At 54.5% G+C, this 27,883-nt stretch overlaps 1 protein-coding gene across 1 annotated transcript; it reads right to left on the bottom strand.

The window, feature by feature from the left end:
- On the bottom strand, positions 1-27,508 carry IKBKE (inhibitor of nuclear factor kappa B kinase subunit epsilon). The gene is made up of 22 exons (XM_037067107.1): positions 27,069-27,508; positions 26,430-26,517; positions 24,925-25,043; positions 24,104-24,244; positions 23,625-23,754; positions 22,462-22,643; positions 21,880-22,040; positions 21,040-21,150; positions 20,578-20,757; positions 19,788-19,984; positions 18,979-19,043; positions 18,798-18,889; positions 18,558-18,644; positions 14,412-14,487; positions 14,177-14,289; positions 12,318-12,394; positions 5,680-5,719; positions 4,892-4,993; positions 3,698-3,794; positions 2,831-2,943; positions 2,535-2,606; positions 1-777 (listed from the first exon to the last, which is right to left on the bottom strand). Exons 3-22 carry the CDS (start codon positions 25,009-25,011, stop codon positions 744-746), a joined length of 2,157 nt encoding a protein of 718 aa, XP_036923002.1. The 5' UTR covers positions 25,012-25,043; positions 26,430-26,517; positions 27,069-27,508; the 3' UTR covers positions 1-743.
- Positions 27,509-27,883: the final 375 nt, after the last annotated feature.

Here is a 27,883-nt window from a genome sequence, read left to right on the forward strand (position 1 = left end):
TAGCAAAGAAGGCACGTTTATTCCTCTTTGTGAAGTGCAGGCCTCTTCTCCCCCAGGGCTCTGGACCTACAGGCCTGTCCTAATTGCATGGCTATTACTGGCCCCTGCTGGCCGCATGTCCCAGGACTGGTGGGCCCTTGGCAGGGACAGAGGAGGGGACAGGTCCCTGGACAGTGGCTTCCAGCCTCCACCACCCTTTCTCAACCTCAGGGTCACCCGGACCAAGAGCAGAAGGAAAATCAGTGGCACCCGTGGCCCAGTGTGGCGAGCCTCAGAAGTCCCAGGACAGGCGAGAGGGCCGCGTGATGGATGAGAAACGCCTTAAGAGGCAGGAAGACTGAGATTAGGCTGTTTGACCCAGCACCCTGCGCCCCCCACCCCCCAGACTTCCTCTTTTTTCCCCTGAGGACTGAAGCCCTGTAAACCGGCGCTGGGGGGTGATAGGCTGTGGGAGCCTCTTTTCCCCAGGGCCTGGTGGGGCTGTCCCTGAGCCTGCTGCCTGAGACCCAAAGGTCTGCCTGGGCAGCGGGTCCTGACCGGGGTCGTCGGGTGCCCAGGTCCTGTGTGCTTCCTGCAGAAAGCTCTGGAAGGTAATGCTGCTGACGTCTCCCAGCTGTCGGCTGGGAGGGAGGTAGGCTGGTGAGATGGGACCAGGTACTGTCCTGTGTCGGGCCCCACAGTGCAAGGCGCACAGTGTTTGAATGATTCTAATGCTTCAGGACACCGCGTGCACCCCACAAAGGTTAGACATCAGAAGCCGACTGGACCCTAATTAACCTGCAATGAAAGTGCAAGTTAGCCTCTCCCACGGAGGCGGAGTAGCCCGCAGCCCTTACCCCAGGGCCAAACACGGCTTTCCGGGAGCTCCGAGGCGTTCCCAGCGCTCAGCCCTGCTCTGGCAGGCTCCTGCCACCCGAGAAAAAACTCTGTGGTTCTCACCCCTGACGGCACATTAGAGTTGCCTGGGAAGCTTATAAAAACGCCCCACCCTGGACCACGCCCACAGCTTGTCAGAGCCGAGGCTTCTGCACTTTTCAGAGCTCTCCTGCTGAACCCCGAGCTGCTGGGATAAGAGGAGGAAAGAGGAATTGACATGGCTTCTCCAGGAGCTCTGGCTACAGCGCTGGATAAGGAAGTGAAAATTCACTAAAATAAAGTTTTGAGCTATCTGTAAATAGACTACATATCACAGCAAGAAAAATTTATGTCGGGACTAAAATTAGAACTTCCTGCCCACGAGCGCTGTTTTGGAAAGGCTGTGGAAGAAGCTGTCGTGTCTCCGAGGGCGGGTTCTCCCCTTGTCAGAACGGGACGTGCAGGAACAGCCTCCTCAACGCAAGAGCCCTCGGAAACTCCGGAGACAGCCGCCAGCTGCTCCGGGCCGCCCCTCCCCCCACCCCAGCTCTAGCGTCCCAGACCAGCATGGCCTCGGGGAACACCTACCACTTAGCAAGCCTCTGCGCGCTCCCTCCTCCTCCCCAGCACAGTGCAGATCTCATCCTCTTTAATCCCCACCCCCACGCCAAGAAGCTCAGAGCCAAACAGAGCTCTGGGGGCATGCCATTGGTAAGGAGCAGAGTCAGGAGTCAAATCCTGTTGGAATATCTGATGAGTTTTCCCACCATGCCACGGGCTCCCCCTCGGGGAGGCGACAGGCATGTGGAAGGTGGGCAAGTCCTCGGCCTCGCCTGCTGGGGGTGTGTGTGTGTGTGTGTGTGTGTGTGTGTGTGTACTGTATGTAGGCAAACCCACCAACCCTCCTTCATTCTGGCAGAAAGTCCTTCCTCCTCTTTGGTGTTAGCACTGCTCTGTGGGGTGGGACTACTACATGGCAGGGCTTTGCCCCTTTCAAATATGCTTATTGGATTCTATGAAAAGCTGGTCAATCCGATTTTCTTCTGTGAATTTTACTGGGGCACAGAACCCAAAGGTCTGGGCCTGCTGCACTCGCCCTAGTGCCCCTGACCCCCGAGGAGGGGCATCAACTCAGGTGACGGAGCCGAGTGGCTGTGAGGCCTGCAGCCGGGGCAGCCCTGTGAGCGTCTGCTCAGAACAGGAGCCCCACAAGCCAGAGAAACATGGCCTTGGGCAGCGACCTGGGCCCCGTGCCTGCCTCAGTTTCCTGGTGTAGGACACGCAGACGCCATGATGCCACTTGAGGCTGGGTGTGAGGAATAAAGGATCATTTGGGGAAGCACCAGGCAGAACCCACAGCCACAGCAGAGGGTCCCGGGCTCGAGCCCCATCTCTGCCTGCCTGGAAATGGTCGCAGCATCGCAGTCACCTGAACCCTCAGTTGTATATCCCCCAGTTGCTTAAAACCAGAGGAAATTTTCATCCCTGAGGGCACCATCACCCTCGAGACTGCAGTGGAAGCCTACACTGTGAGAGGATGGGCCAAAGCTCCAGAGTGACTGTTTAGAAGACAGACACCTGTCATCAAACCTGGATGGAAGGGACGGGGACCCTGTGCCCCCCGACTTAAGGGCGGCTTGAGGACCCAGCCCTCCCTGGCACACAGCGGAACTCCTTACCCCTCAATGATGTGGTTGTTGTCCTGCAGGTCAAAGGCCAGCAGCTTCATCTCCTCACGGAGCTCCTCCATGCTGTCCAAGGCCGAGGCAAGAGAGGCGGCTGTTCCTGAGGCTGAGGCTGCCCGGGGTGAACCCCTGCCCTGGGAGGCCCCCCACCAAGTGTCTCCTTATTCCCACTTCTAGGCCTGTTGTGAGGCAAACCCCTTTGGCCCTGTCCTCAGCACCCAGTGCCCTCCCATCACCCCTCACACACACACACACGTACACGTGAATGTCCCTCTCTCTCCAGCACTTACTGTACACCCAGGTCCTTTAGCTCAGGACTGGAACAAGGACATGGGGATGCCGGCGAGGCCTGAGCCCTGTCTGTTCTGTCCTGAGGGAGTTGGTGAGATAGCAAGTCGAGAATCTGAAGGGAAGCACACAGTAGTCAGAAGGGAGGAGCCAGCTCACCTGTGGGGCGGGGCAGTGCTAAGGACAGGTAAGGAAACTGTAACTAAACAGCCCCCAGCCCACTGCTTTGGGGCACCCAGACCTCTGGAGTTCTTCCTACAAGCCCCTCCTCCTCCCTACCCCGGGGCTGGCATAGCTGCCTCCACTGTCTGTGCTTGGATTCAGTGACCCGAACCGCCCAGTCCACCATGTCTAGGCTGCACCCCTAGCAGCACACGCGCCAGGAGCTGCGGAGAGGGTGGGGGGCAGCCTGCATGGAGTTCAGCAGAAGGAGCTGCTGTGCAGGCTGGCACTCTCCTAGAAGCAGCCCTCCTCTGCTCCTGGTGGCAAAGCAGGCAGCTGGCTTCTCCAGTTGCCTGTGTACCAGACTCCTCTCGCTCGGAAGGGCAAGGAGAGTTCATACCAGCTCTCTCAGGAGCAGCCTGGAGCCTCCCAGGCTGTGCAGGGGAGGGGGGCAGTGAGGGAGATACCCTGGCTTTCTGGGGGTGCTGCCCTTCAGTCTGAGATCTCTGGAAAGTACCCTCCTCTCTCTCCATCCCCACCTCAGGGCACCTCTGTGAGTCAGAGACCCCCAACCCTCACCAAAGTGGTTGGGCCTGGTCAGGGGCAGCCCTGCCCGGAGGCAGTGGAATGGCCCGAATGCCTCCAGAGTACACGTGGACTGGGCTCCCCCGAGCACCCCCCAGTCGGTGCCCCTGCAGGGCTCACACCTCGCTGAGGCCCTCCTGGACCCCCTGGGCCTCCGTGCTGCAGGCAGTCACTGAGCAGGCGATCAAGCGCAGGTGGTTCCTGGCCTCGTGTACCACCCTGGAGAGAGCAGATGAAAAGTAAGAGCCAGGCTCTTATGGGGCCCACCCAGCTGCTGTTTGGGTCACGACACAAACATGAAGGAGAAGCTTCCAGCAACAGAGGCCGGAGCCCATGGGTCCCAGGCATTTGCCTCCGTCATTGCCTCTCCCATCTGCGTGTGCCCTCAGCTGTCCCCCATCCCACTGCAAGAGAGCTCGTGCTCTGACTGAGGCTGGTGATGTCCTATCACAGCCACATGGGAGCACGGGCTGGGCAGGGTCACTCAGGCTGCCAGGATGGACGCACGGCCTGGTCAGGCTGCAGAGTGGCCCAGGACAGCCCACACTTACTATGGGAATTCCTCATGTTCCCATTTCCAGAGGAAATCAAGGTCAAGGCTCTTATATGAAATATCTTCCCTCTCTAAGCAGAGAGAGTGAGCAAGAACCTTTTCCCATTGCACAAAAGGGAAACCAAGGTGGGGGGGGGGTGTTGTTAAACCAGTGGCTTAACCAGTGGAGGAGCTTTTAACCACTGATCTCCAAACCAACTCCAGACCAATTAAATCAGAATGTGGGTGGAGGGGGTGGGGGAGCTAAGCATGGGTATTCTGATGTGAGGGTAGGAGGGTGCCTGGGTCTCCGCCCTTAACAAGCCCACAGGCCGAGTGGACCTCCAGCGGACAGCACCTGGGAAACTGCCCTCCCTTCTGGGGGCGGGAGCTCCTGCAGGTAGGGGAACAAGGGAATCCCAGCGGGGCCTGAGAGTGTTCTCCCCCACAGAGGGTGGGCTCCCCCACCTGACCACCTGGGACTGGGGAGAGAGTCCAGAGTTCAGGGGCCATCATAGCCACACACCAGTCCTGGACCTGCTGCCTGCAAGACCTGCTCTCTGAGCCTCAGCTCCTCACTTGGGAGACAGTGATGGTGTTCCCTGCATGGGGCGGACACTGCGGGACCCAACAAGCTGAGGCACAGCAGACTGCCTGGCCACCTGGGGCCACCAAACCGCCCTCTTTGCCTTCATCCCTTTATCACCACCTCTCTCCCAGTCAGGGCTCTGGGATGCCAAGGGCCCGGGGTCCATGAGCTCAGGAGGGGGGGCTGGGCTGTTACCTCATGCGGTTGCCGTGAGTGACTAGAGATGCCTGGTACTTCTGCACACACTCCTCCTGGAACACCTGCAGGAGCCTTTTGGCTAAGTGACTGAAATTCACCCTGAGAAGAACAGGGAAACCGAGGCACAGAGATAAGTGGCCGGAGCCACCTGAGCACAGGCCGAGCACGCCTGGGTCTCCACACCCAAGTGCCAGCTCCCGGGCGTGTGGCAGGGCTGTCTCTCCAAAGAGGATCGTGGAGACAGTGACAGCCACGCAGCAAGGCCAACAGAGACGTGGGAGGACACGGAGAAGGCACGCACTCTCAAGCTCAGCCTCCAGAGGGAAGTGTGTGTAAGCACAGGGGTCGGGGTGGGTAGAGAACTGAGGGAGACCGTCCCCAAATACGCCTTAAATCAGGGAGGGCCTCCTGGGACACGATGGCCCAGGAAGCAGGAGAGCAGGGAGCCCAGAGGAGGCTCAGGCGGAGGTCGGAAGCGGCAGCGGGTAAATCAGTGAGGACAACTCGGGGAGGAAACCCTACAAACAGCCTTGTTCAGAAGTACATCCAGTTTCACCATCACTGCTTCTGAGGAACCCCCTCCAGCTCAGCCACACAATCTCCTCCCCTGGCTCCGGATAACCTGCCCCCGAAATAGTTACAGCACACCCCCGCCCCCGCCCGGCGATGGCCAGGGATCAGGGCCCTTGACCCCCTCTTGTCTGGCACAGAGAATTGGAGAATCGCTCTGCCCGTGAGACGGCCACCCTCCTGCCCACCCTCCTGCCAAGGGATAGGCCACTCACTTATCCAGTTTGTGAATCTGCTCCTCGTTGTAGCCAAGCCCTGAGGGAAACAGAAATGATGTTGTCTGTTCAGTCGACAAAATGGAATGCCCCGAGGGCTGGAGAACAACTACAGAGATGAAGACAGCCTGGCCAGAACCTTGTTCCACGGGAGCTCACAGCCCAGTGGAGCCAGGAAGGACAGAAGGAGTGAACCAAGCACCCATGAAATTGCACTGCGACAAGGGAGGGGCATACCAGAGGCAGGCGAATGCTGCGGGTGGGGAGGGATGGCCGAAATGGGCCTTGAAGGAGGCTGGGTCAGCCTCGGCCCCTCAGCCAACATACCTCCAGCAGTGACTGGTGCATACAGCCTCACTTCTGAATATTTACTCTGCAGCAGGGAGCTGCATGAGCCAGGCCACCACCCTCGCTGGGCCAGGTCCCTTCTCAGCCCAGCCACTTGAACCAGAAGGGCTGAAGTTTTCACTGCGTGGGCATCTCCTGATGCTCTCTGCCCTGGGAAGATGCTGCCCCCTCCTGGGTTTCAAGGGAATGGGCATCTGAGCCTTCGGATTTTCAAGAGCAGGGAGGCAAAGATTACGTTGCCAGCCCCACCTCCACACCCCTAGCACCAGAATCCCCGTCCTGGGCTCTTCATCCTGTCCCTGACCTCCTCCACCTGGGCACATGTTACGTTCAAGCTGCAAGTCACATCCCTGCCGCCTGTTAGCAGGGGGCTGGCTGTAAGTGCACATTCACCTCACTGAGTCAGTTTCCTCACCTGGCCTCACCTGTGTGAGACACACAGGCCAGGTGTGAGAGTAGGGAGACGGAGATGAGGCCTCTTATTCTCTACTGAGCATAATCAGAAGGGAATCTTTCAGTACTCCAAGGGTTAGTCTTCCCGGCCCATCTTTAATTTTAATAAAGGACACTTGAAGACCATAGTAATAAAACTCTTTTTGAGGCTGTAAAATAAGGTGATTAAAAGCAGCTAAACCTCATGGTACTGGCATAGAAACAGATGTCTACATCGATGGAACAGAATAGAGACCAGAAATAAACCCATGCCTATATGGCCAATTAACGTGTGGCAAAGAAGGCAAAAATACACTATGGGGTAAAGACATCTATTTAATAAATGATGTTGGGAAAATTGGACAGATACATAAAAAAAGATGCAACTAGACCACCTTATTACACCATATACAAGAGTAAACCCAAAACAAATTAGACTTCAATGTAAGACCGGAAATCATAAAGCTCCTAAAAAAATAGGCAGTCAAACTTTTGACATTTCTCTCAGCAATATTTTTTCTGATATATCTCCTCAGGCATGAAAAACAAAAGAAAATAACAAGTGGCCCCTGGCTGGTGTAGCTCAGTGGATTGAGCACAGGCCTGTGAAGCAAAGGGTCACTGGTTCGATTCCCAGTCAGGGCACATGCCTGGGTTGCAGGCCAGTTCCCAGCAGGGGACACATGAGAGGCAACCACACATTGATGTTTCTCTCCCACTCTTTCTCCTTCCCTTCCCCTCTCTCTAAAACTAAATAAATAAAATATTTTTTAAAAAAGAAAATAACAAGTGGGATCACATCAAACTAAAAAAATGTTTGCACAGCAAAGAAAACCATCATCAAAACAAAAAGACAGCCCACTGAATGGGAGAAGATATTCGCCAAGTATATATCTGATAACAGGTTAATATGCCAAATTTATAAAGAACTCATGCAATTCAACACTAAAAAACCCAAACAATCCAATTGGAAGATGAGCAGAGAGCCTGAATAGACACTTCTCCAAAGAGGACAGACAGATAGCCAATAGACATATGAAAAGATGCTCAATGTCACTAATCATTAGAGAAATGCAAATTAAAACTACAATGATTATCACCTCACACCTGTCAGAATGGCTGTCACCAATAAATCAACAAACCACAAGTGTTGGCAAGGATGTGGAAAAAAGAGAACCCTTGTCCACTGTTGGTGGGAATGCAGACTGGTGCAGCCACTATGGAAAACAGTTTGGAGAATCCTCAAAAATTAAAAACTGAACTGCCTTATGACCCAGCAATTCCATTTCTGGGTATATATCTGAAGAAACCCAAAACTAATTCAAAAGAATATACACACCCTTATGTTCATCACAGCATTACTTACAATAGCCAAGATAGGGAAGCAACCCAAGTGGCCATCCACAGACAAGTAGGTAAGGAAGATGTGGTACATATATACAAACAATATTACTCAGCCATAAAAAAGGAAATCTTACAATTTGTGACAGCCTGGATGGACCTCGAGAGTATTATGCTAAGTGAAAAAACTCAGAGAAAGACAAATGCCATATGATTTCACTTATATGTGGAATCTAAAGAACAAAATAAGTGAACAAACAAAATAGAAACAGACTCGTAGATACAAAGAACATCCGGATGGTTGCTAGAGGGGAGGGGGTTGGGGGCTGAGTGACAAAAGGTAAAGGGATTAGGAAGGACAAATGGGCACTTACCAAAGAGTCAGGTGGATGCAAAGTACAGCATTGGGAATACAGTCAGTAATACAATACTAGGTGTGGTGCCAGGTGGGTACCGGAAACATCAGGGGACCACTCTGCAAAGTACGTGATTGTCTAACCACTACACTGTACACCTGACACTGATGCGAAATAATATTGAATGTGAACAGTAAATGAAAAATAATACAAAGAAAAAGCAGCTGAACCTGCATGGCTTGTCCCACTTAACCTGCCTGTGCCTCAGTTTTCTTGTCTGTAAAATGGTGAGGCCAGCGGTGCCTGGACTTGTGAGCATTAAATAAATTAAGAACACTCATGGCTTGTAAAACGGTGCCCAGCACGTGGAAGGTGAGCAGAAGAGTAGCCATAATAGGGTTAACAAGTTCCAGCGACAGAGGCAGAAAAACCTCCGAGGTTCTCCTAACATCACAGCAATGGTGGGCAACTGAGTGTCAGGCCAGCCTTGCTGAGCCCGGGGCCTGCTGGCCTCCAGAACAGGAGGGTCTCATCTTCCCCTGTCTTGTGCTACCCTCCCTGCCCCTCAGAGGCAAGACCCAGAGGCAGGATTGGGCTCCGAGGAGGGAAGGTTATCCTCTTGATCCAGATGCCAAAGATGGTGGCAGCAGACACATGTGGCTGCAGAGCACTTGATGGGTCAGTGTGGCCGAAGAACTGAATTTTTATTGTAATTAATTCAATTAATTTAAACTTAAAAGCTAAAGCAGTGATAAAATATTTTTCCCATTAAACACAGTTTTATTGTTTTGGTAAGACTACATTTCACTTTCTAAAAAAATTGGCTTCCAAATAGATGTGCTATAAATGTAAAGTGGGATTGCGAAGGCTTAGCACACACGAAAACATGTCAAGTGCCTCTTTAACAATTGTGTTTAGGAAGTCCTAGCCACAGCAGACCAAAACAAGGCATGCAAATTGAAAAGGAAGAAGTAAAACTGTCATTATTTGCAGGCAACATACTATATAGAGAGACCCTCAAAGAGCCCACAAAAAATCTATTAGGACTGATAAATGAACTCAGTAAAGTACCAGAATACAAAATAAATATTTAGAAATTGTTTGCACTTTATACACCAATAACAAACAATCAGAAAGAGAAATTAAGAAGACAAGTCCTTTTGCAAGGTCATAAAAAATACATCAAGATAAATTTAACCAAGGAGATGAAAGACTTGTACTTGGAAAATTATAAGACACTGAAGAAAGAAACGAATACACAAATAAATGGAAACATACACCGTGCTCATAGATAGGAAGAACTGACATTGTCCACACTACCCGAAGCAATCTATAGATTCAGTGCAATTCCTATCAAAATACCAACAACATTTTTTACAAACTAAAACATATAATCCTAACATTTATATAGGACCACAAAAGACCCCAAATAGCCAAAGCAATCTTAAGAAAAACAAAGTTGAAGGTATCACGTTACCTGATTTAAAACTATACTACAAATCTCTAGTAACCAAAACAGCATGGTCCTGGCATTAAAAACAGACACATAGATCAGTGGAATGGGACACAGGGCCCAGAAATAGACCCCCACTTATGTGGTCAGTTACCATATGGTAAAGAAGCAAGAATATACAATGACATAAAGACAGCCTCTTTGATAAATGGCACTGCGAAAACTGGACAGACACATGCAAAAGAATGAAAGTGAATTACTTTCTTACAACATATACAAGCATAAACACAAAGTGGATAAAGGATTTAAATGTAAGACCCCCAAACCATAAAACCTCTAAAAGAAAACACAGGCAGTAAACTCTTTGACATCATTCTTAGAAACCTTTTTTCTGCACACTTGTGCTCAGGCAAGGAAAACAGAAGGAATGATAAACACACAGGACTGCATCAAACTGAGAGTCTGTGCACAGTAAAGAAAACCACCAATGTAACAAAAAGACAACCTACCGAATGGGAGAAGATAACTGCTAATAATATGTCCCATAAGGGATTAGTATCCAAAATACATAAGAGACTCATACAACCTAATACCAAAAATCCCACAAACGATCCAATTAAAAAATGGTCAAAGGAACTGAATACTGTAGACACTTCTCCAAAGAGGACATACAGATAGTCAATAGGCATTTGAAAAGATGCTCAATGTCACTAATCACCAGAGACATGCAAATTGAAACCACAGTGAGATATCACCTCACCCCTCTCAGAATGGCTGTCGTCAGCACATCAGCAGACAACAAGTGTTGGACAGGATGTGGAGCAAAGGAATCCCACTGTTCATGGGACTGCAGACTGGTGCAGCCACTATGAAGAACAGTGTGAAGGTTCCTCAAAAAATTAAAAATAGAGCCACTATATGACCCAGCAATTCCATTCCTGGGTGTTTTCCTGGAGAAACCCAAAGCACTAATTCAAAAAGACACATGCACCCCTATGTTCATTACGGCAGTATCTGCATAGTCAAGATATGAGAGCAACCTGAGTGTCCGTCAATAGATGACTAGTTGAAGAAGATGTGGTACATACATACATACAGTGGAACATTATTTAGCCATAAAAAAGAATGAAATCTTGCCATTTGTAACAATATGGATGGGCCTAAAAGGTTATCATGCTGTGATAAATGTCAGACAAAGAAAGACAAATACCACCTGACTGGTGTGGCTCAGTGGATTGAGCACGGGCTGCAAACCAAAGGGTCACTGGTTCGATTCCCAGTCAGGGCACATGCCTGGTTTGTCTGCCAGGTCCCCAGTATGGAACATGTAAGAGGCAACCACACATTGATATTTCTCTCCCTCTCTTTCTCCTTCCCTTACCCTCTCTCTAAAAATGAATAAATAAAATATTTTTAAAAAGACAAATACCATATGATTTTACTTATATGTGGAATATAAAAAATAAATGAACAAGCAAAACAGAAACAGACTCATGGATACAGAGAACATTTTGAATGTTGTCAGATAAGGAGGGGTTGAGGGAATGGGTGAAAAAGAAGGAATTAAGATGCACAAATTGCCAGTTATGGGGATGTAAAGTATGGCGTAGGGAATACAGTCAATAATGCTAGAATAACTATTTATGATGTCAGATGGGTAATACACTTATTGGGTGATCACCTCATAAATTATATAAATGTCTAATCATTGTGTTGTACACCTCAAACTAATATAATATTGTATGTCAGCTATAACAGAAAAATTAAAAATTAACCCTGGCTGGTGTTGCTTAGTGGATTGAGTACGACCTGCGAACCAGAGTCCCTGTTTGATTCCCAGTGAGGGCACATGCCTGGGCTGTGGGCCAGGTCCCCAGTAGGGGGCATAGGAGAGGCAGCCACACACTGATGTTTCTCTCCCACTCTTTCTCCCTCCCTCAGCCCCAAGAGTCAATTTGGGCCTCCCTAGGTCCCCCTCTACCCTTATCCCCAGCTATCTCTTGGGTTGGACCTGCCCCTGTCCCAAAGCAGCCGTCACCTTGGGCAAAGAGCTTGGGTAGCCAAGCCTGTCAGCGAGCTAGCCCTGCCCAGGTGTTCTTTGTGAGGCTTATAGATAATTCAGGTCAAATGCCTGGCCCAGTGACTCTAAGTCACAGGTGGCAAACACAAGGCCCGTGGGCCGAATCCGGCCCTCCACCTTGTTTTACCCAGCTTGGCATCTTGTTTCTACCCGGTGGCAGTGCTGAGGTCTCGCTTAACTGTGAAGGAGCAGTTACATTTACACAGTCCTAAAATTACCTTCGGCCCTTTGAAGGCAACTGGGAGGTTGATGTGGCCCCTGGTGACAATGAGTTGGACACCCCTGCTCTAGGTATGTTTCTCTGGATCCTCCCTTTTCTGGAAAACCCTCTTTCAAAGGCCACGTCTTCTATGGCACCCAGGCCCCAGCGGCCTTGGCTCCCGCGTGTCAGCTAATCCCCCACAAGGCAATAGGCACAGGTGCAAAGGCGTCGTGTCCCTCACTGGCCTGCAGGCAGCTGGTGGCCAGGGACGCAGCCTTAGAGCAGCTGCACCCTGGCTCCCCCTGATCATGCCGAGGAGCCCCCAGCGGCAACCTGCATGGAATGAAACAAAGGGCGGGAGGACCACGGAAGGGAGGAGGTGGGAGGAGGGGAGATCTCAAACTGGTTTGCTCTCCCCTGGCTCACCTGGCCTCACTCTGGACTTCCTGAACTGTTTGTAGATGAGGTGCATCTTGTCCAAGCAACACTGAATCTTCTGGATGCTGTGGGGAGGGGACAGGGACCAGGTGATGGGAGAACCAAACAGTGCAGAGTAAAGGGCGAGGGCAGGGCTGGGATGGCGGTGGGAGGAGGGAGGAGCTGTCTGCTTGCAGAAGGGGCCTCAGTGTCTTAGTCTGGGGGGCTGCTCAGGGGGTGGGGCTGACTCTCCTGTCTCCAAGCTTCCCAAGGCACCTTTGGGCCTGCCGGCGACCCCCATTCTCATGTTTCCTCTCCCACTCCCCCTCTGTCTGTCTGTCTGTCTGTCTCTTTCTCTCTCTCACACACAGACACACACAGGCACTCAGAAGGATGAGATGGGCGAAAAGCCAAGCAGGACAGGCAACCAGAGAGTGGCCTCTGCTCCACAAGAAGCTTTGAAGGTAGACTCTGGAAAGGACCCTCGGGCCCTGAAACAGGTGCGTTTGGTAGTGACAGCCTGGGATGGGGGCAGAAATCTCCCCGGTCACCTGGCAAGGGCAGGAGTAGTCCCTTCTTGGAATCCCCAACTCCTGGCACACGGAAGGAATTTAAGTGATGAATCAACAGTCCTTGCTTAAATCAGTGATAAATTAGTATTCTCCATCCTGCCTGGAGGCAGGGGAATTAGGGAGATGACCTCCCAAGGACTTCCCAGGCCTGGAGTTTAAGGTCATTATTATTTCTTCCTTCCTTTTCTCAGGCTGGACACAAAACACTTTGCCTTAGATGTTGGTGGGGGTGTGTGTGGCGGTGGGGGGGTCTTCCTCACCCCCAGGCCTACTCAGTTCCACTTCCTTCCTGCCTCCTCCGGTGACCCTGGATCAGCTGTTTCTGGAGCTGGGCTCTGAGTGGAGCAAAGCTTGTCCCCAGGGCTTTTGGGTCCCAGGCACCTGGGCTCTAAGAGTCCGGGGTGGACAAGGCCCCAGATCAGTCTTTACCCAAAAGACTCAGGCCAGCTGTGTTCTGAATTCAGAGCGGTCTTCTAATTTTTGGAAAGTGAGCCTGTATACAGACACTCAGTTGCAGAACTCTCCTGGGGCTGGGGCAGCGCCCCTCATCGAAGGTGCTCAGCCTTCCGGGGACGTGAGAACGCCCCTCCAGGCGGGGCACATAAAGACTAGAGACGGCGTGTGTCAGTTCCGGTCAGTTTGAGCCAAACAGTTAAGAAAAAGCCCTGCAGGTGAAAGAGCGTCTTTAATTCAGAGTTCAGGACCTGGGGCCACAAGTCCAGGCAGGTGCCAAGGAGGACACCGAGGTCAGAGTGGGGCACGTGTCAGCCATGGGGGATGCATTTTGTGTCTGCTAACAGGGAGAACAGAATGGAAGGTGGTCATCGAGGCTGTGGCTCCCTGGCGCACACTGGGAACACAGGCTCTGGAGGTGGGCGTGTCTGACCCGATGCCCGCCTCCCTCCACTTGGCAGTTATCGGCCATGATCAGAGCAAATTCAGCCCCTACCCCGAGGGGCACAGTAGAAATGTTACTGTCTTGAAGTGAAATGAGATGCTATGTGTAGGAGGACCTGTCCAGGGGGCTGATGCAAAGCAAGGGCTCAGAAGGGAGAGAAAACTAAATTAGTCTTTTATTTAGAATTGTTGCACCTGCTAAGATTTTAAATTCACCCTCTCGACTCCCAGATCCTTTCCTCCTGCCAGCTAGTCTCGGGATGGGGGGAGTGTCTTGCTCATTCTGCCCCCCCCCCCCATTTCCAACATAACAGAAAGCAGGCTGATGCCTAAAAGGCTGCTGGACCTTGGGAGCCACGCACCCAGCCCCGCCCCATCAAGAAGGCGAACCCCACAGACCTTCTGTCCTCATGTACCTGATCCCAGTTCTTCACCAGCTCTGAGCTCAGGCTGCTCAGGCTCATCTGTTTCTCTGTGATATTGTGGGAAAATCTGGAGAGGACCTCAGCCAGCTACAAGGCAAGAAGGCAGACAGCCCCATGAGGCCTTCAGCTCAGGGCTCTTAGGGCAGCTGGCCAGGCCGCTGCCCTGCAGCTCTGCTCCTGGCGGCGGCCCACACCCCAGCCTCACTCACAGTCCGCAGCCTGGCCCTCAGCTCTGCGGCCCTCTTCAGTTCCTGGACCTCGGGCACCCCAGCCACGTTGCTGAACCTTGAGGGAAGGACAGAGTAAGGGCCCACTTGGGGCATGGCATCTAGGGGGCAGCTTAGCTGGTTTGTGGGGTGTCTGGGGAGTTTCGTGATTGGGACAGAAGAAACTTCAAGAGGCTCCTGCTCAGCCAAGTTGAGACGCTGTTGAGCATTGCAATGAATAAAGAGTGAGGGAGGTTGGAATAACTTGTGACTGTGAAAATTCAAGTCCACAATGCAAGGCAGCTATTAATAAACTCCTTACTTGGGAAATTTATAACTAAAGGAAAAGCATGAAGTTCCTTTCCAGTAGATACTCTATTTCATGATAATCAATAGCTTATTAATAAGGGAAAAATCTGTATTTTATTGAATATTAGCCAATAATGTACCAGGACTTGTAAGACTAGTGCTGGCCCAGTAAGATTATTCACTCAGGCACGGTTTTGAAATCCACAGTGAAGGGTTAAGGGGTGGACATTCATTCGGCGCCAAAGCTACACGACACGGATTCTCTCCGCACAGGTTCCCTCCCGGGAAAACGCGCCTGCGCGATGGAGAAACCAGGCGGGCCCCACCCAGCGTGGGTGGGCTTCGGCTGTGCCAGCCCCGCCTACGGTGGGTTCAGCCTGAAGCATACTTTGAACACATCCAACCTTTAGAACTCTCAGTTTGTGGGAAGTGCCGAGAAAGGAGGACAAAAGAAAGGACACCCAGCGGAAGTGCAGCCGGGTCCAGAAGGTGGGACGATGGCTGCTGTCCCTCTAACAAGTCAAATGGGGGGGGTGGGGAGGTCGGCAATTTTGTCAAGATTAAAACAGACTTAAGGAATGTAACAAAGTATGGTCTTAGATTGGATCCTGGTTAGATGCAACCAGCTAGGAAAGAAAATTGGGGAATTAATTAGGGTGGGTGGTACAAGATCAGATAAAAATTTGTGAGGAGGGGAGAGCTCATTGGCTGAGAAAAGCAGGTGGTAAAACAGCAAGTACTGAAGACTGTGCGGCTGGTTAATACGTGCCCTTTCGCACACACAGGAGATAACTACCTGGAAGGGTGCATACTTCTAAGGTGTAGTGACCTGTTTCTGGGTAGTAGGATATGGCATTTTTAAAAAGATTTTACTTCTTTCATTTTGGAGAGAGGGGAAGGGAGGGAGAAGTAGAGGGAGAGAAACATTTATGCGAGAAAGAAACATCTGCTGGTTGCCTCTTGTCTGCGCCCTGATTGGGGACTGAACCCGAAACCCAGACATGTGCCCTGACTGGGAATGGAACGGGAGGCCTTTTGCTTTGTAGGACGATGCCCAAGCCATCCAGGCACCCCAGCTAGGGCAGGATACGGTATTTTAATTTCACTTTTGCTTATCTGTATTTACTGACCTTCTATAATTAGCACATACTGTTTTTATAACAATAACAATCAGGAAAAAAGAGTTTTGTGTGTTCGGCTTGGGAATGGATGGGGTGGGGAGGAGAGACAAGGAGGGAATTGGAGCCTTGGAACTGAGCGGGAGCTCCATGGAGGTAGGGCTGCCGTCCGCCCTGCTCACCATTTCATCTCCAAGGCCTAGCAAAGCACGCGGCGCACTCCAGCTAATCCACACCCGATTCCTGAATGGTTTCTCAGCGTGCAAACGGACTTGGGGGCGTGGACTGCCTGAGGGCAGACAGGAGGCTGACCCCATCAGACTAGGCAGGGAGTCAGGACACACAGGTTCGAGTCCTAGCCCTGGCCGTCATACCGGCCATCTGCATGACCCTGGTTAGCTGCACTTTCGCTTTCCAAGCCTCAAGTTCTTCTTCCTGCTCCCTACTAAGGGCTTCGTGGGGATCAGATGGGGCCTTTCTCAGAGGAAAAAGGGCTTGACGAGAGGACACGAACATTTGCTTTTTTGGTGTGGGGAGCAGCCCTGGCTGCCTGAACTGGGCCCCAGACAGCAGCCCCTGCCGAGGAGGACCCCGGGGCTTTGGGACGGAGGCAAGGACACCCTGCCAGGGGAGCCTGTCTCNCACTTTCGCTTTCCAAGCCTCAAGTTCTTCTTCCTGCTCCCTACTAAGGGCTTCGTGGGGATCAGATGGGGCCTTTCTCAGAGGAAAAAGGGCTTGACGAGAGGACACGAACATTTGCTTTTTTGGTGTGGGGAGCAGCCCCTGCCGAGGAGGACCCCGGGGCTTTGGGACGGAGGCAAGGACACCCTGCCAGGGGAGCCTGTCTCAGGGACCCAAGCAGGAGGAATGCACCATGGGAGAGATGAGTAGCCAGGCTGGGCAAAGGCAGCCACTTATGTGAGGCGCTTCCCCAGACACGAGATTCAGCCCATTAAAACATTTCAGATGCCACTGCGGGCAGAGCTACGGCTTCAGACTTAAGAAGAACCAACAGGCCTGAGGATGTTCAAAAAGGAACGGGACTGCAAAGGCTGACAGCTGGGTGCTTTGGAGGTCACCCGGCCCTTTCATTTTAGGAAAGAAGAAGCAGAGGTTCTGTGGGGAGCTGGGTCTGGACCCCTGGCTCTGCTTGGCGCTCTCCAAACTCCTCCTTGGGTGGTCGGGCCATAGGCTGGAAAGCAGGCCCTCCCCTGGCTCCCTCAGAGCTCCCCAGACACACTGTGTAGGGTGGGGGTGGGGGTGCGGGGCGGGGGGGCTTGGGAGCCAAGTGGGAAAAACGGTGGCTGCCAGAACTGCAGCCCTGCCCCCACACTTCTGAGTCTGGGGCAAGTGGGCAAACCCTTCTCTACACATTTCTCTCCTGTGGAAGAACCTACAATAGACTGATGGGTCATTTTATTGGGGTCTAACTGGCCAACTGGACCCGCTGGGACCTGCATCCATTCTCTCCTCCTCTTCCCAAGCCTGTTCCCTCCTACAACTTTACTCTGGGCTACTTTCATCGTAACTCTGGCTTCAGTAAACCTCACTGCACCCCATACCTCCCAATCACAGCCCCTTTGCTGTTTCTGTACAGGACCTTCCAGCACAGGTATTCTCTTTCATCACGGCCTGAAAAGCCTCATCTCTTCCAGGAAGACCTCTGTGGTTGCCTGTACCCATGTCTAGTTTCCCTTCACCCAACCATCCCATCTCCTCACAACCCTGGGAAGAGCCATCTCCTCCAGGGAGCAGGGCCCCCTGTGTGCATGGCACCACATCTGTCCTAGGACCCCTTTCTGTGCCCCAGCCAGAGCTCTGCTCTCATCCCTGTCACTGTCTGGCAGGGCTCAGTCATGCCAGGAACTCCAACCCTGTCCTCCGAGGCCACCCCTCTTCCTTCTCCCACACCACCACCGCCCCTTCTGCCCCACCATTGGAGTTGCCCCTGCCAAGTGCAGGGAGGAAGGCAGGGCTCTGCTGAGTCAGCCGCTGCTGGGAAACTCCCGGGACCTTCCTGAGGACATGGGGCAGGGGAACTGAGGGGTAGGGACATCGGGCCAGTCTCTGATCTCTGCCACCATGTGTGTCTTCCAAGTGGGAAAGGCTCCAGCCACCAGCAGCTTCCTGGGCTACAGAGCCCCACCTGTCACTGCACCTGGGCCCCATGCCTTCCAAGGTTCTCAGGACTGCCCATGGAATCTTCCTGCTTCTCACCTCCAGACCCTCTGCTTGGTTTCCTCCTCTCCAGTCTCCCCCTTTTTCCATGGGTCCCCTAGATAGCCCAGTCAGGAAAAGGAGGGCATGGAGGGTTGAGGGGAGAGAACCCTAAGAAGGCAAGGGCAGTTGGAGACATGAGGAAGCAGGAGGAGGAGCATGGAGATGAGACCACCTGCATCCCCGGGTCCAGTGGACCGTGTGTGGCTGTGAGTGCGTCTCCTGGAGTCCTGCCCTGGGGCTGGTGCGGGTGAGAGATGGGGCAGGGAGGCTGCCTTGGTTCCGGGAGGGGCCGATGATAGAGTGGTGGGGGAGATACATGCAATCATCTGGGGATGGGGTGTGGGGATGAGGGGCAGGATGGCAGTGCCCTCACTGTTCCAACAGGTGAGGCAGGGAAGGTGGGAGCTCCCAGAGAGGGAAGGTGAGGAGCAGAGAGAAGGGCTGAGGGTTCCTGCCTGGCCCCAAGCCTGCTGCAGCCACCCACCCTGGCCAGGACACTCACCTCTCAGTGCCGAGGCTGCTGCTGAGGAAGAGGAGGGCCGTCTGCATGACCTCCAGTGTCTGCCTGCAGGTACCCTGGAGTGTGTTCCTGCCAAGGGGAGCCAGAGTCAGGGGCCTTCTCCCCGGAACCAATAGCACTGTGCCTGCAGCCAGGGCCCCAGCGCCGGGCAGAGAGGTCTGGGTTGCCTGGCCTGCCCACCTGCCTGCCTGGCCCCCTGCACCCAGCCTGCAGGGCACTCACATGAACCAGTGCAGCCCCCGAAGCATCAGCTCCTGCCCGGCCAGCAGGGCCTGTGCCAGCCGTAGGGCCTGGTAGCCAGCACCCAAAACACCCTGAAAACACAGGTGAGCGGGGTCAGGTTCCTCACCCTCCACACCCTTTTGTGCACCCCCCTTCCCGCCACCCAGGGTCCACCTCTAACCTTGGCTGTGTTGTAATCTCCTTGCAGGTCCACTTTGGGCACAAACTTGGGGATATCCAGAGCAGCTGCAAACAAAGGCCCTGTCTGAGGGGCTGCCTATATGAACTTGGATGACCTCTGACACCATCATTCCCTATTCCTGGCTCACATTCGCCCCTCACCACCTAGCTTTCCAGTTCCTAGAGTCCCTACCTTTCAAACCTTGAATGCACATCGCTGTGCTTCTTTACAATGGCAGTCTCTCACTGCCCTCTTGTGTTGACTTTGGAGAACTACGGCCCATGCCCACGGCACTCATTTCAACAGCCAGAAAGAAAACGGACCAAAACTGCCCCCGTGCCCAGGAGTTTCAAGGCTAATTCCTCTTCCCAGCCCTGGAAACCTGACTAGGACGATGAAATGGACACTATTCAACTGAGAAGGAGTAATACTTCCGCTAGAACTTGGAGGACAAAGCCCTGGACCTCTGACCAGTTTCCCTTCTCTCTACCACCTGGGGCTCCTGCTTCCCGGACTCTCTGAAGTTTCCCCACCAACTGCAGAGACTGTGGAGAGCACATCAACTCGGTCTCCCTGCTCCAGTCACCGTTCCCCAGCTCTGTGGACACTGAAGCCTGGGGGTGTCAAGCCATGAGCCTGAGGCCCATGGCGTTCCAAAGGAATATGCAAAATGAGAACCCAGAATTTGGGGCACCCTGTGGGCCCAAAGAAATGCCCACAAAGGAAAGGAATCGACAACCTGGATGTTAACCCCTGCCTCTTGAGGAGCATAGGAGGGGACAAGATCCAGCCACTGTGGCTCTACTCACGGTCCCTGAAGGCCAGCCCCTTGGGGGTCTCCGCAGCCACACTGAACAGTGCCAGGGGGCTGCTTGCTGTCGTGTGGGCAATGTGCTGTGCTGAGAGGCTGGGGTCGAGGGCACAGAGGTGACCCTCAAAGAGGTACTCCTGGTTCTTGGGGGCCACGTTGGTCTGCTTGTACACGGCCTCCAGGAAGATGGCTATCCTAGACACACCCGGCACAGAGCAGAGGCGGGGAGGAGAGGGAGTGTCAGCAGGCAGGATGCAGTCAGGCTGACCCACACCCCAGCCAAGACTTCATCCACGAAGAGGGCTCAGCTTCTCAGAGGAAGGGGCGGGGTGGTTTTCTTGCTTATCAGTGGTGGGGAGACCAGGGGTAGAGTTCATGTCCTACAGTGGACGGGAGCAGTGGACATGGAACTCAAGAGCTCCAATATCCAGCCTCTGCCTTGGCACCTCTTCCCATTAAAATCCACATAGTCCCATAAAATTCTCCAGCAACAAATGCGGAAATGTGGGAAACACACAGCCCGCCCCCCCACCCNCCCCCCCCCCCCCCCCCCCCCCCAACACACACACAGCCTTCAGGGCACTTGTGACAACTGTTAGCCTCGGAAAGTGGGCTGAGTCTCCGGGGTCCGGCAGCGAGGAAGCCCGTTTCACTTTAACTTTGTGGAACTAGGGTTTTTCCAGTCTGAGGTGGGACCCCGAATCTTCCTCATCTACACACCCCCAGAATGCTGCCGCGGGCACGCCACCGCCTGGGCGGGGAGGCTCCGGGCCCGCGTCCGTACGTACGTGTTGTGGGCGTGGATGTAGATGCGGTGCAGCGCCGCCTGGGGCAGTGAGAAGACATGGATGACGGCTCGCTGCAGGATGTCGCTGGTCTCCGCAAAGAACTGGTCGAAGCCCCAGCACTTGGCCTGCTCCACCTCCAGGATGTTGGCCAGGATGGGCACCAGCTGGCCCTGCAGCCCCCTGCCCCGGGACAGGGAGACCGTCAGGGGCGGAGCCCGGACCTGTCCTCCTTGAGGAGGTAATGGGGGTATTCCACGAGGACGTGCTGAAGAGCTAGGACCAAGGTCGTGACACAGGTTGGGGTGGGGAGGGAGGGCTGGACGGGCCCTCCAGCCTCCAGAAGGAAAAACTGTGGTCAGCAAGGGAACGTGGTGGACTCAGCTGGACCGCATGCAAGGAGCCCTGCTGGGACAGGCCTCCCCAGGGAGAGGACACTCAGCCCAGCCTCAGCCCACCCCTCACTTCGACAGCTGGCAGGTGATGGGGAGGGTGTAGCTCCACTCCAGGGGCCCATTCTCCCGCCGCTGGGCGCCTGCGATGGCTCCAGCCGGCTTCTGCGTGGTGATCCGGTACCTGGGGGAGTGAGGAGGGGCCAGGTCGGCGCTCTCTCCCGACAGGGCATGGGCTCAGAGCTCTGGCGTAGGTGGCCGGCTGCTCTGAGGTCGCCTGAAAAGGAATCCCAGAGTCCTGCCTCTCAGCCAGTAAGTCACCTCGCCTCCTTCCAGCTGCTGCCCATGCCCTGAGTCCCTTACCGCACAGCTGGAGGCCAGCCTCCACACCTTTTCCTGCGCTGTGCTCCGTGCGGGGTCGTACCTTTTCCCTCCGCATCACTATTCTAATCCTCTCCTCATTTCAATGTCCAGCCACCCTGACAGCCCCCCTCCATGTCGGTCTCCGGTCTCCATACCCTCTCCCTAACCTCCGACAGCTCCCACACAGCTGAGCCCTGCATGGGGGAGGGGAGGGGTACAAGGACCTTCCTCAGAATTGGCCTTAAATCTCTGTGCTCTGGATACCTGGAAGGACGTTGGGCCAGGGTCTTGCCCCACTTCTGGCCCTGACAGTGTGCCTGGAGCTTCAGGTGCAGCGGGGAGAGGGCTAAAGGGAAGCACTGAACTCAGATAAGGGATTCTGATCTTCCTCCCACCAGGCAGGTGTTGATAACCAAGGATGTAAGAGAAGCCTGGGTAGGGTGGGCCAGGGGGACAAGAGAGACAGAGGCAGAAAGGAGAGGAGCAGGGGAGACACAGAGGCGCCAGTGCGGGAGACCCAGTGCCCCGCCCCCCTGGCCTGCCGTCGTACATGATCTCCTTGTTGCGCCGCGGTCCTCCAAAGGGGACAAAGGGCAGGCTGCCAGTGGCTGCATGGTACAGGGTTACCCCAATGCTCCAGAGATCCACAGTCACCCCAAATGCCTTCTGCTGGGGCTTGCGAAGCACTGCCCGCTCATACATGTCAGGGTGCTGCCAGAGAGACCAGGGCGCATATCTGGGGGGAGAGTGCACACGAGGGCCTGGGCCCCCGTCTGCCAGACCCCCTCCCACTGCCTTCTGGAGACAGCCGAACCATTGGAACCCCCCCCCCCCCGTCGTTGCGGAGTTGGCCTGTGCGAAGCATTTTCATTCACCCACCCTCTGCCCTGGGAGAGGGGTGAGCAGTGGTGGGCCCTCCTCCGTGGGGTCAGATGGATGAGGCTGGGCGGGAGGCCCAAGGAGGCCGCAGCATTATCTTTTCCATTTGCAAATTCTTCAGGTTGGGGTGTGGAGGGTATGATCTATGCCACCAGATGCAGGGGCTGGGACAGAGGCCCTCACAAGGGCAGGGGCAGCCAGCGGCAGGGGTAGCCTTCAGCTTGGGGCAGCGTGTCCCCAGCATCCCACTTACCAGGTACTCCTCTGTCCCGTAGACAGAGACGAACTTCTCGTCGTCATCTAACTCCCGGGCAGCCCCAAAGTCTGTCAGCTTGTAGATGCTCTGCCCCTCCTCCCCCACGAGCCGCATGATGTTCCCGGGCTTGATGTCTCGGTGGACGATGCCATTCTCCCGCAGGTGGTTCATGCCCGCCACTGGGGACGAAGGGAGGCTGCTGGGGCTCTGGCTGGGGACAGTCCAGTATCTGGGGCTTATCTTGGAGGGGAGGCTGCCCTTGGGTACAGGGAGAGCTCCCATAGGAGGACAGGGCCATGGGAAAAAGAGGAGAAAGATGGGCACAGGACATAGGAGGGGCTCCCAGGACATGCATGGGCTTTGAAGCCCACTGGGGGTTTCCAGGAAACCGACGGAGCCTGGCTCCCTGCAAATGGCACTGCCTCCTCATCTACTTTACTATTTTTATTAAAAATTTTTTAAAGTATGCTTGACATAAAATTTGCAATTTTAATTACTTTGGGTGGACAGTGGTGCCAAGTACAGTAACATTGTTGTCCAACCGTCGCCACCGTCTGCCTCCCGAACTCTGTCGGTCTCCAAACAGGATCTCTACTCAATACTCCCTCTCCGGTCCTCTCTGCCGAGCCCCTGGGGACCCAGTTCCGCTTTCTGACTCTGTGGACGTGGCTACTCTGGGTCCCTAATAGAGTCCTATAGTGTCTGTGTGTCTGGTTTACTTTACTGAGCATGTCTCCTAGGTTCACCCACACTGTAGCGTGTGTGGGAATTTTATTCCTTCTTACGGCTGCGTAGCACACCATTGGAAGTGTAGGCCTCTGTGCTTATCCCTCATCTGTTTGTGATATTTCGGTTGCTTTCACCTTATGGCTATTGTGAATAATGCTGCAATGAACGTTGGTGCACAGCCTGTTTTTAACTTTATTTTTAAATTGCAGCTGTAAACTGCTGGTCAGCAGGAGTCAGATTCTGGGTTCTGTCCATTTACCATTGCCTGTCCCAAGTCTGAATGGAGCACCTGTTAGGTCCTGAATGTTCTGTTTGGATGCTTGTTTCAAAAGTGCTGCACCCCTCTGGGACTTTGCCTCTGCTGAGGGCCAGGCCTGTGGCTGCTCAGAGGTGGGCAGGGGTCCCCCTGTGGGCCTAGGCGAGGTGCTCACCCACACAGCGCAGCACCACCAGGAACTCATCCTCTGACAGCCCGAAGGCATTCTCAGGGCTCTCAAGCACACTCAGCAGGCTCCCACTGGAGCAGTATTCCATCACCAGCACCTTCTGCCTGCTGGCCCCCTGCAGGTGGCACAGAAAGAGGCATGGTGAGGAGGGCACACCTCCTTCCCTGCCTCAAGAGGAGGTGACTCAGCCTAGAGCCAAAAGCCCTCGTGCCCTGGGTCCTGGCTTCTGGTCTGGATGTCCCTTCCCGGCCTCACACTGATACCACGTCTGAGTCCAAGGTCACCTTTTCCGGGAAGCCCTCTCTGATTACGTCCTACTTCTGTCCTTAATTTCCCATGGGCTGCACCACCCCCTACATTCTTTACTTCATTCTGTAGGTTGCTGCTCTGGCTGCCCTGCTTATGAGCATGTGACTAACTGTCTATTAGTTTGTGGCCTGACTCTTCCCAGCCTGAGAACCCACCGTCTCCTCCACTGCAAAGAGCTTGACGATGTTCTGGTGGTTCAGCTTCCGCAGGACCTCAAACTCCCTCACCTGCACCTCGTGAGGTCGCAGGTAGCTGGCATTGTTGAAGACCTTCACCGCGACCAGCTCACCAGATTTCTGCCATGGGAGAGAGGAGAAGTCCCTCCACGCCCTGGGGAATGCCCTACAGGCCTCTGTGCCCCTCTTCTGCCAGCCCAACCCTAGGAATGAGCAAGGACGGCCTGGTGGGGGTGGGCTCCCACCCTCAGCTTCTTCCCCTGCTCAGAGGGGTCAGTCCAGCACGGAGACGGAGACATGACAAGCACTTGGCACACGTGACACCTTGCAGGAAATGTTTGCCGTTACTATTACAATGGACAGTAACGACAACTGCCAATGCATGCTGGCATTAGCTGCAGAGCTGGGCCTGCAGCCTGCTCTGTCTGGTTCAGCTGTTTAGACCAGAGAGCACAGCGCCTCTTGTGCACTCCACGCAGCTCTGTGACGAAAGCAGGAACATCCCAAACAAGCCCCACCTCCCACCTCTGCTGCTCCTAGACTTGCTGTCAGCTCCCCAGACTGCAGCGTGCGTCTTCATCTCTGTCTTTTCAGTCCCAGCCTGTGCCTAGCAGAGGCATCCCACCGAGGAACCTTCTGCAGCCCCACCCACCCCACCATTGCTCAGGCCCCCGGTGTCACCTGGCCCCGGAGTGTGCAGGGCCAAGTCCAGAGGCCTCTGTCCAGCCACGCACCACTCTAGATGCTGGCTGGGGCTGACTGGGTGTAAGTGGGCCCCGGAGGCCAGGCCTGTGCCCTACCTTGTTTCGAGCCTTGTACACACTGGCAGTGGCCCCCTGCCCCAGCAGGTCGTCTGTGTGCCACAGGTAATTGACCGTGCTCTGCATCTCCTGCCCTTAGCTGGCCGGCCACCTTCTGCCTAGAAGAACATACGGGGGTCCAGCATTCCACCACTGACCTGGGATGGACACGAGTGGCCTGACCAGGGGCTATGCCCAAGATCATCCATGAAGAGTGGCACGTGGCCATTCTGGAGGCAAGGGGGCAAGGGAAGTATGAAGCAGAGAAAGGTTAAGTAACTTCTCCAAAAGAAGGACCACTACCAGACCCTGGCCCACAGCCTGTGCCTGTCCCACCACAGGACATTCTATCTGTTCCCATTCCCCAGGTCCCCTTCACTCCAGCTCCGTCCCCCAACAGGCCCTACAGAGACAAACCCCTCTGCCTGTCACCTCTCCAGGGCACTGAGAATTCTGGGTTTTGGCACCCAGACCTGGGATTGTCCCAGGAAGCAGAAATGTGCTCCAAGGAAGGGACCCGGCTCAGACAGCGTCAACCACACCGCCACAAATCTCCAGGATTGCACCATGAGCCTGGAGCCCTTCCCCGCCCATTTGCCTGGGTGTCCACCACTTCCTGCTGCTGTGTGCTAACCACTGCACCGGGCGGCCCGCACGGGCAGCTCAGGTCAGGGTGGAGAGGACCTGCACTGCTGCAGAGTGCATGTGAGTGTGAGAGGTATGTGAGTGTGAGGGTGTGTGTGAGGGGGAATGTGTGTGAGAGAGGGTGTGTGTGTGTGTGTGTGTGTGTACATGTGTAGGGGGTGGAGGAGGCAGGAGACCATTAAATCCAAGGGCTCAGGAGCCCTGGGGAGGATCTGAAACCCTCTACAACTTTGTTCCCTATCTTTGCCTCCATCCTCTTCTCTCCAAAAACCAGTTCCTCTAAAGCAACTGACTCCAGAGTGCAGCCTCCCAGGCTGAACTCGATGCCTTTGAGCAGCGTTTTGGGGCTGGCCTTCAGGGGAAGGAGCGTGGGCAGGGCCACCCCGGCTCAAGACTCAGCTAAGGCCGATCCTTCACAGGGTTATGGACCCTCAGGTCACCTGGCCTGGGACATGGGCTTTGAGCCTTCTCTCTGTATTTTTATGCAAATTTTGAGAATGTCAATTCCTTGAGCCAGAGACCCCTTTGTTAGATTAGTGGTGAATTCCCAATTTCAGAGAACGTACTAGTCCAGTGTTGGCGTTTTACGGAGGCAGTTGAGGCACAAAGGGCTCCCTGAAGACAGTGTAATAGTCCAGGGTAAAGAGCTGGCCAGGTGTCCTTCCCACAAGAGAAGTCGGCCAGGGGTCTCGGGGTGTGAAGCCTTAATTCAGCCCCTGGTGTGGGGCAGGGCTCCCCCTCCTTCTGCGGCAGTTGGATGCAGAAGGGTGGGTGGTGGAAACTGGAAGCCAGCGGCCCCACCTACCACCTCCCATCCCTCCTCCCCCTCCTGGGGCTTTGCTGTGGCCAAATGCACTTACCCTGTGGTCTGAGCAGCCTTGGGGCAAGCAGAGACTCTCCCTGTCAAGTGTGTTTTGCTTTCTGTCTGCAGCAAGTCCAGGAGCTGAGCTACACCGGAAAGAGGAGGGCGGATGAGAGGCACCCCTGTGTCGCTCAGTCTCTGCCTCCATCAAAGGCCACCAGCCCGGCCCTTTAACCCTTTCCTGTTTGTCACCACCCCCCTCCCCCACAGGGCTGGGGGTTTCCAGCCTCCTCCCCAGCTGTTCCAGGAGGCTTTCCTTGCCACTTCCCCGGGAGAGCTGAGGGCAGGAGCTGGAAGCCAGGCAGGAGGAAAGTGCAGAGACAGAGCTGACGCTGGCTTGGGCCGCAGGGAAGCAGAGCAGGGAAAGGAGCCTTGTAGGTGGATGGCCGGCTCTCTGTGCCACAGCCCTCCCTGCCTCTCTGGGCTTCCAAGCAGTGCTTTGCAAGGGTGACCCCTGGAGATGGAACACACAGGGCACTGTCGGGGGTCTCTAGCCACGGCAGAGAGACACCAGGAGGAGACATGCGCCTCTGCTCACTTGTCAGTACGGGACACTCGGAGGAGTTCCACTCCACAGCTGCCCTCGGCCCCGGGCTCCCCTCCCCGCCACCTTCCCCCAGGGACCCTGCACACTCACCACATCTCAGCCGTGGGGCGTGCAGGCTCGTGAGACCAGGTGGCACCCCCAGAGCTCTCAGGGCTTGCTGTCATCCATAGGCAGTGCCCATGGCATCCTGGTGTTCACAGGACCTGGGACTCAAAGACTGGGCTAGTCAGTGTGGCTGAGTGACACCAAGATCCTGGGGGCGCTGGAGCCCAGTCCCCTCCCACCTCCGTGCCTGAGCAGCCAGCGTCCTCCCAGCCCAGCAGCTCTCTCACACTTCCTGATTTCGTTCTTTCTCTCTCTCTTAAAGAGACAGGCAGCTGGCCCACTCAGCCACCCCAGCAGGAAGGAGAAAGGGGATGCTCTGAGTTCCCAAGTAGAGGCTACAGGACAAAGGAGTCTGGCCCACAGAGAGGCTGGGAACTAAAGGTGGACAGCTGTGACAGGCCACCGGGTGCTGTCTAGGCATTTCCTGCCGTTTGCTGGAGTGGGGAAGTTCATTCAGCGCTTGACCCAGAGTCAAGAGAACAGGTTGGGCAAGTTAACCAAGGGGAGAGTTGCCTGGAAAGACCATGTTCCCACACTCCGGAGCCCCGGGAAGGCTCTGATTCATCTTCCCAGTGAGCCTGCAGAGGCTCAAGAGCAAGCACTGGAGCCCAGGGAGGCCCTGCGGTGTGAGCTTGAGCACAGCACGCAGCTCTCGGGATTTTCTGAGCCAAGGCATGAGGAGAGAAACATTCACTCTGCTGGTTGGATGGATGACATGGAACAACATATTTGAAAGTGCTTGGGACACTGGGAAGCACTTAACAGACAGGCACTGAGGACATCGAGGCCTTTGACCCCCA

Source organism: Sturnira hondurensis, unplaced genomic scaffold (assembly GCF_014824575.4).
Source record: "Sturnira hondurensis isolate 20B ecotype Veracruz unplaced genomic scaffold, ASM1482457v3 Scaffold0017082, whole genome shotgun sequence".
Lineage (NCBI taxonomy): Eukaryota > Metazoa > Chordata > Mammalia > Chiroptera > Phyllostomidae > Sturnira > Sturnira hondurensis.

Coding starts and splice junctions, on each gene's coding strand:
- IKBKE (XM_037067107.1), bottom strand. CDS start 25,011: ATGCAGAGCACGGTCAATTACCTGTGGCACACAGACGACCTGCTGGGG. Junction 21,151..21,879: donor CGGCGCAACAAGGAGATCAT/GTACGACGGCAG, acceptor TCACTCCCCCAG/GTACCGGATCACCACGCAGA. Junction 12,395..14,176: donor CAGGTACATGAGGACAGAAG/GTCTGTGGGGTT, acceptor CCCTCCCCACAG/CATCCAGAAGATTCAGTGTT.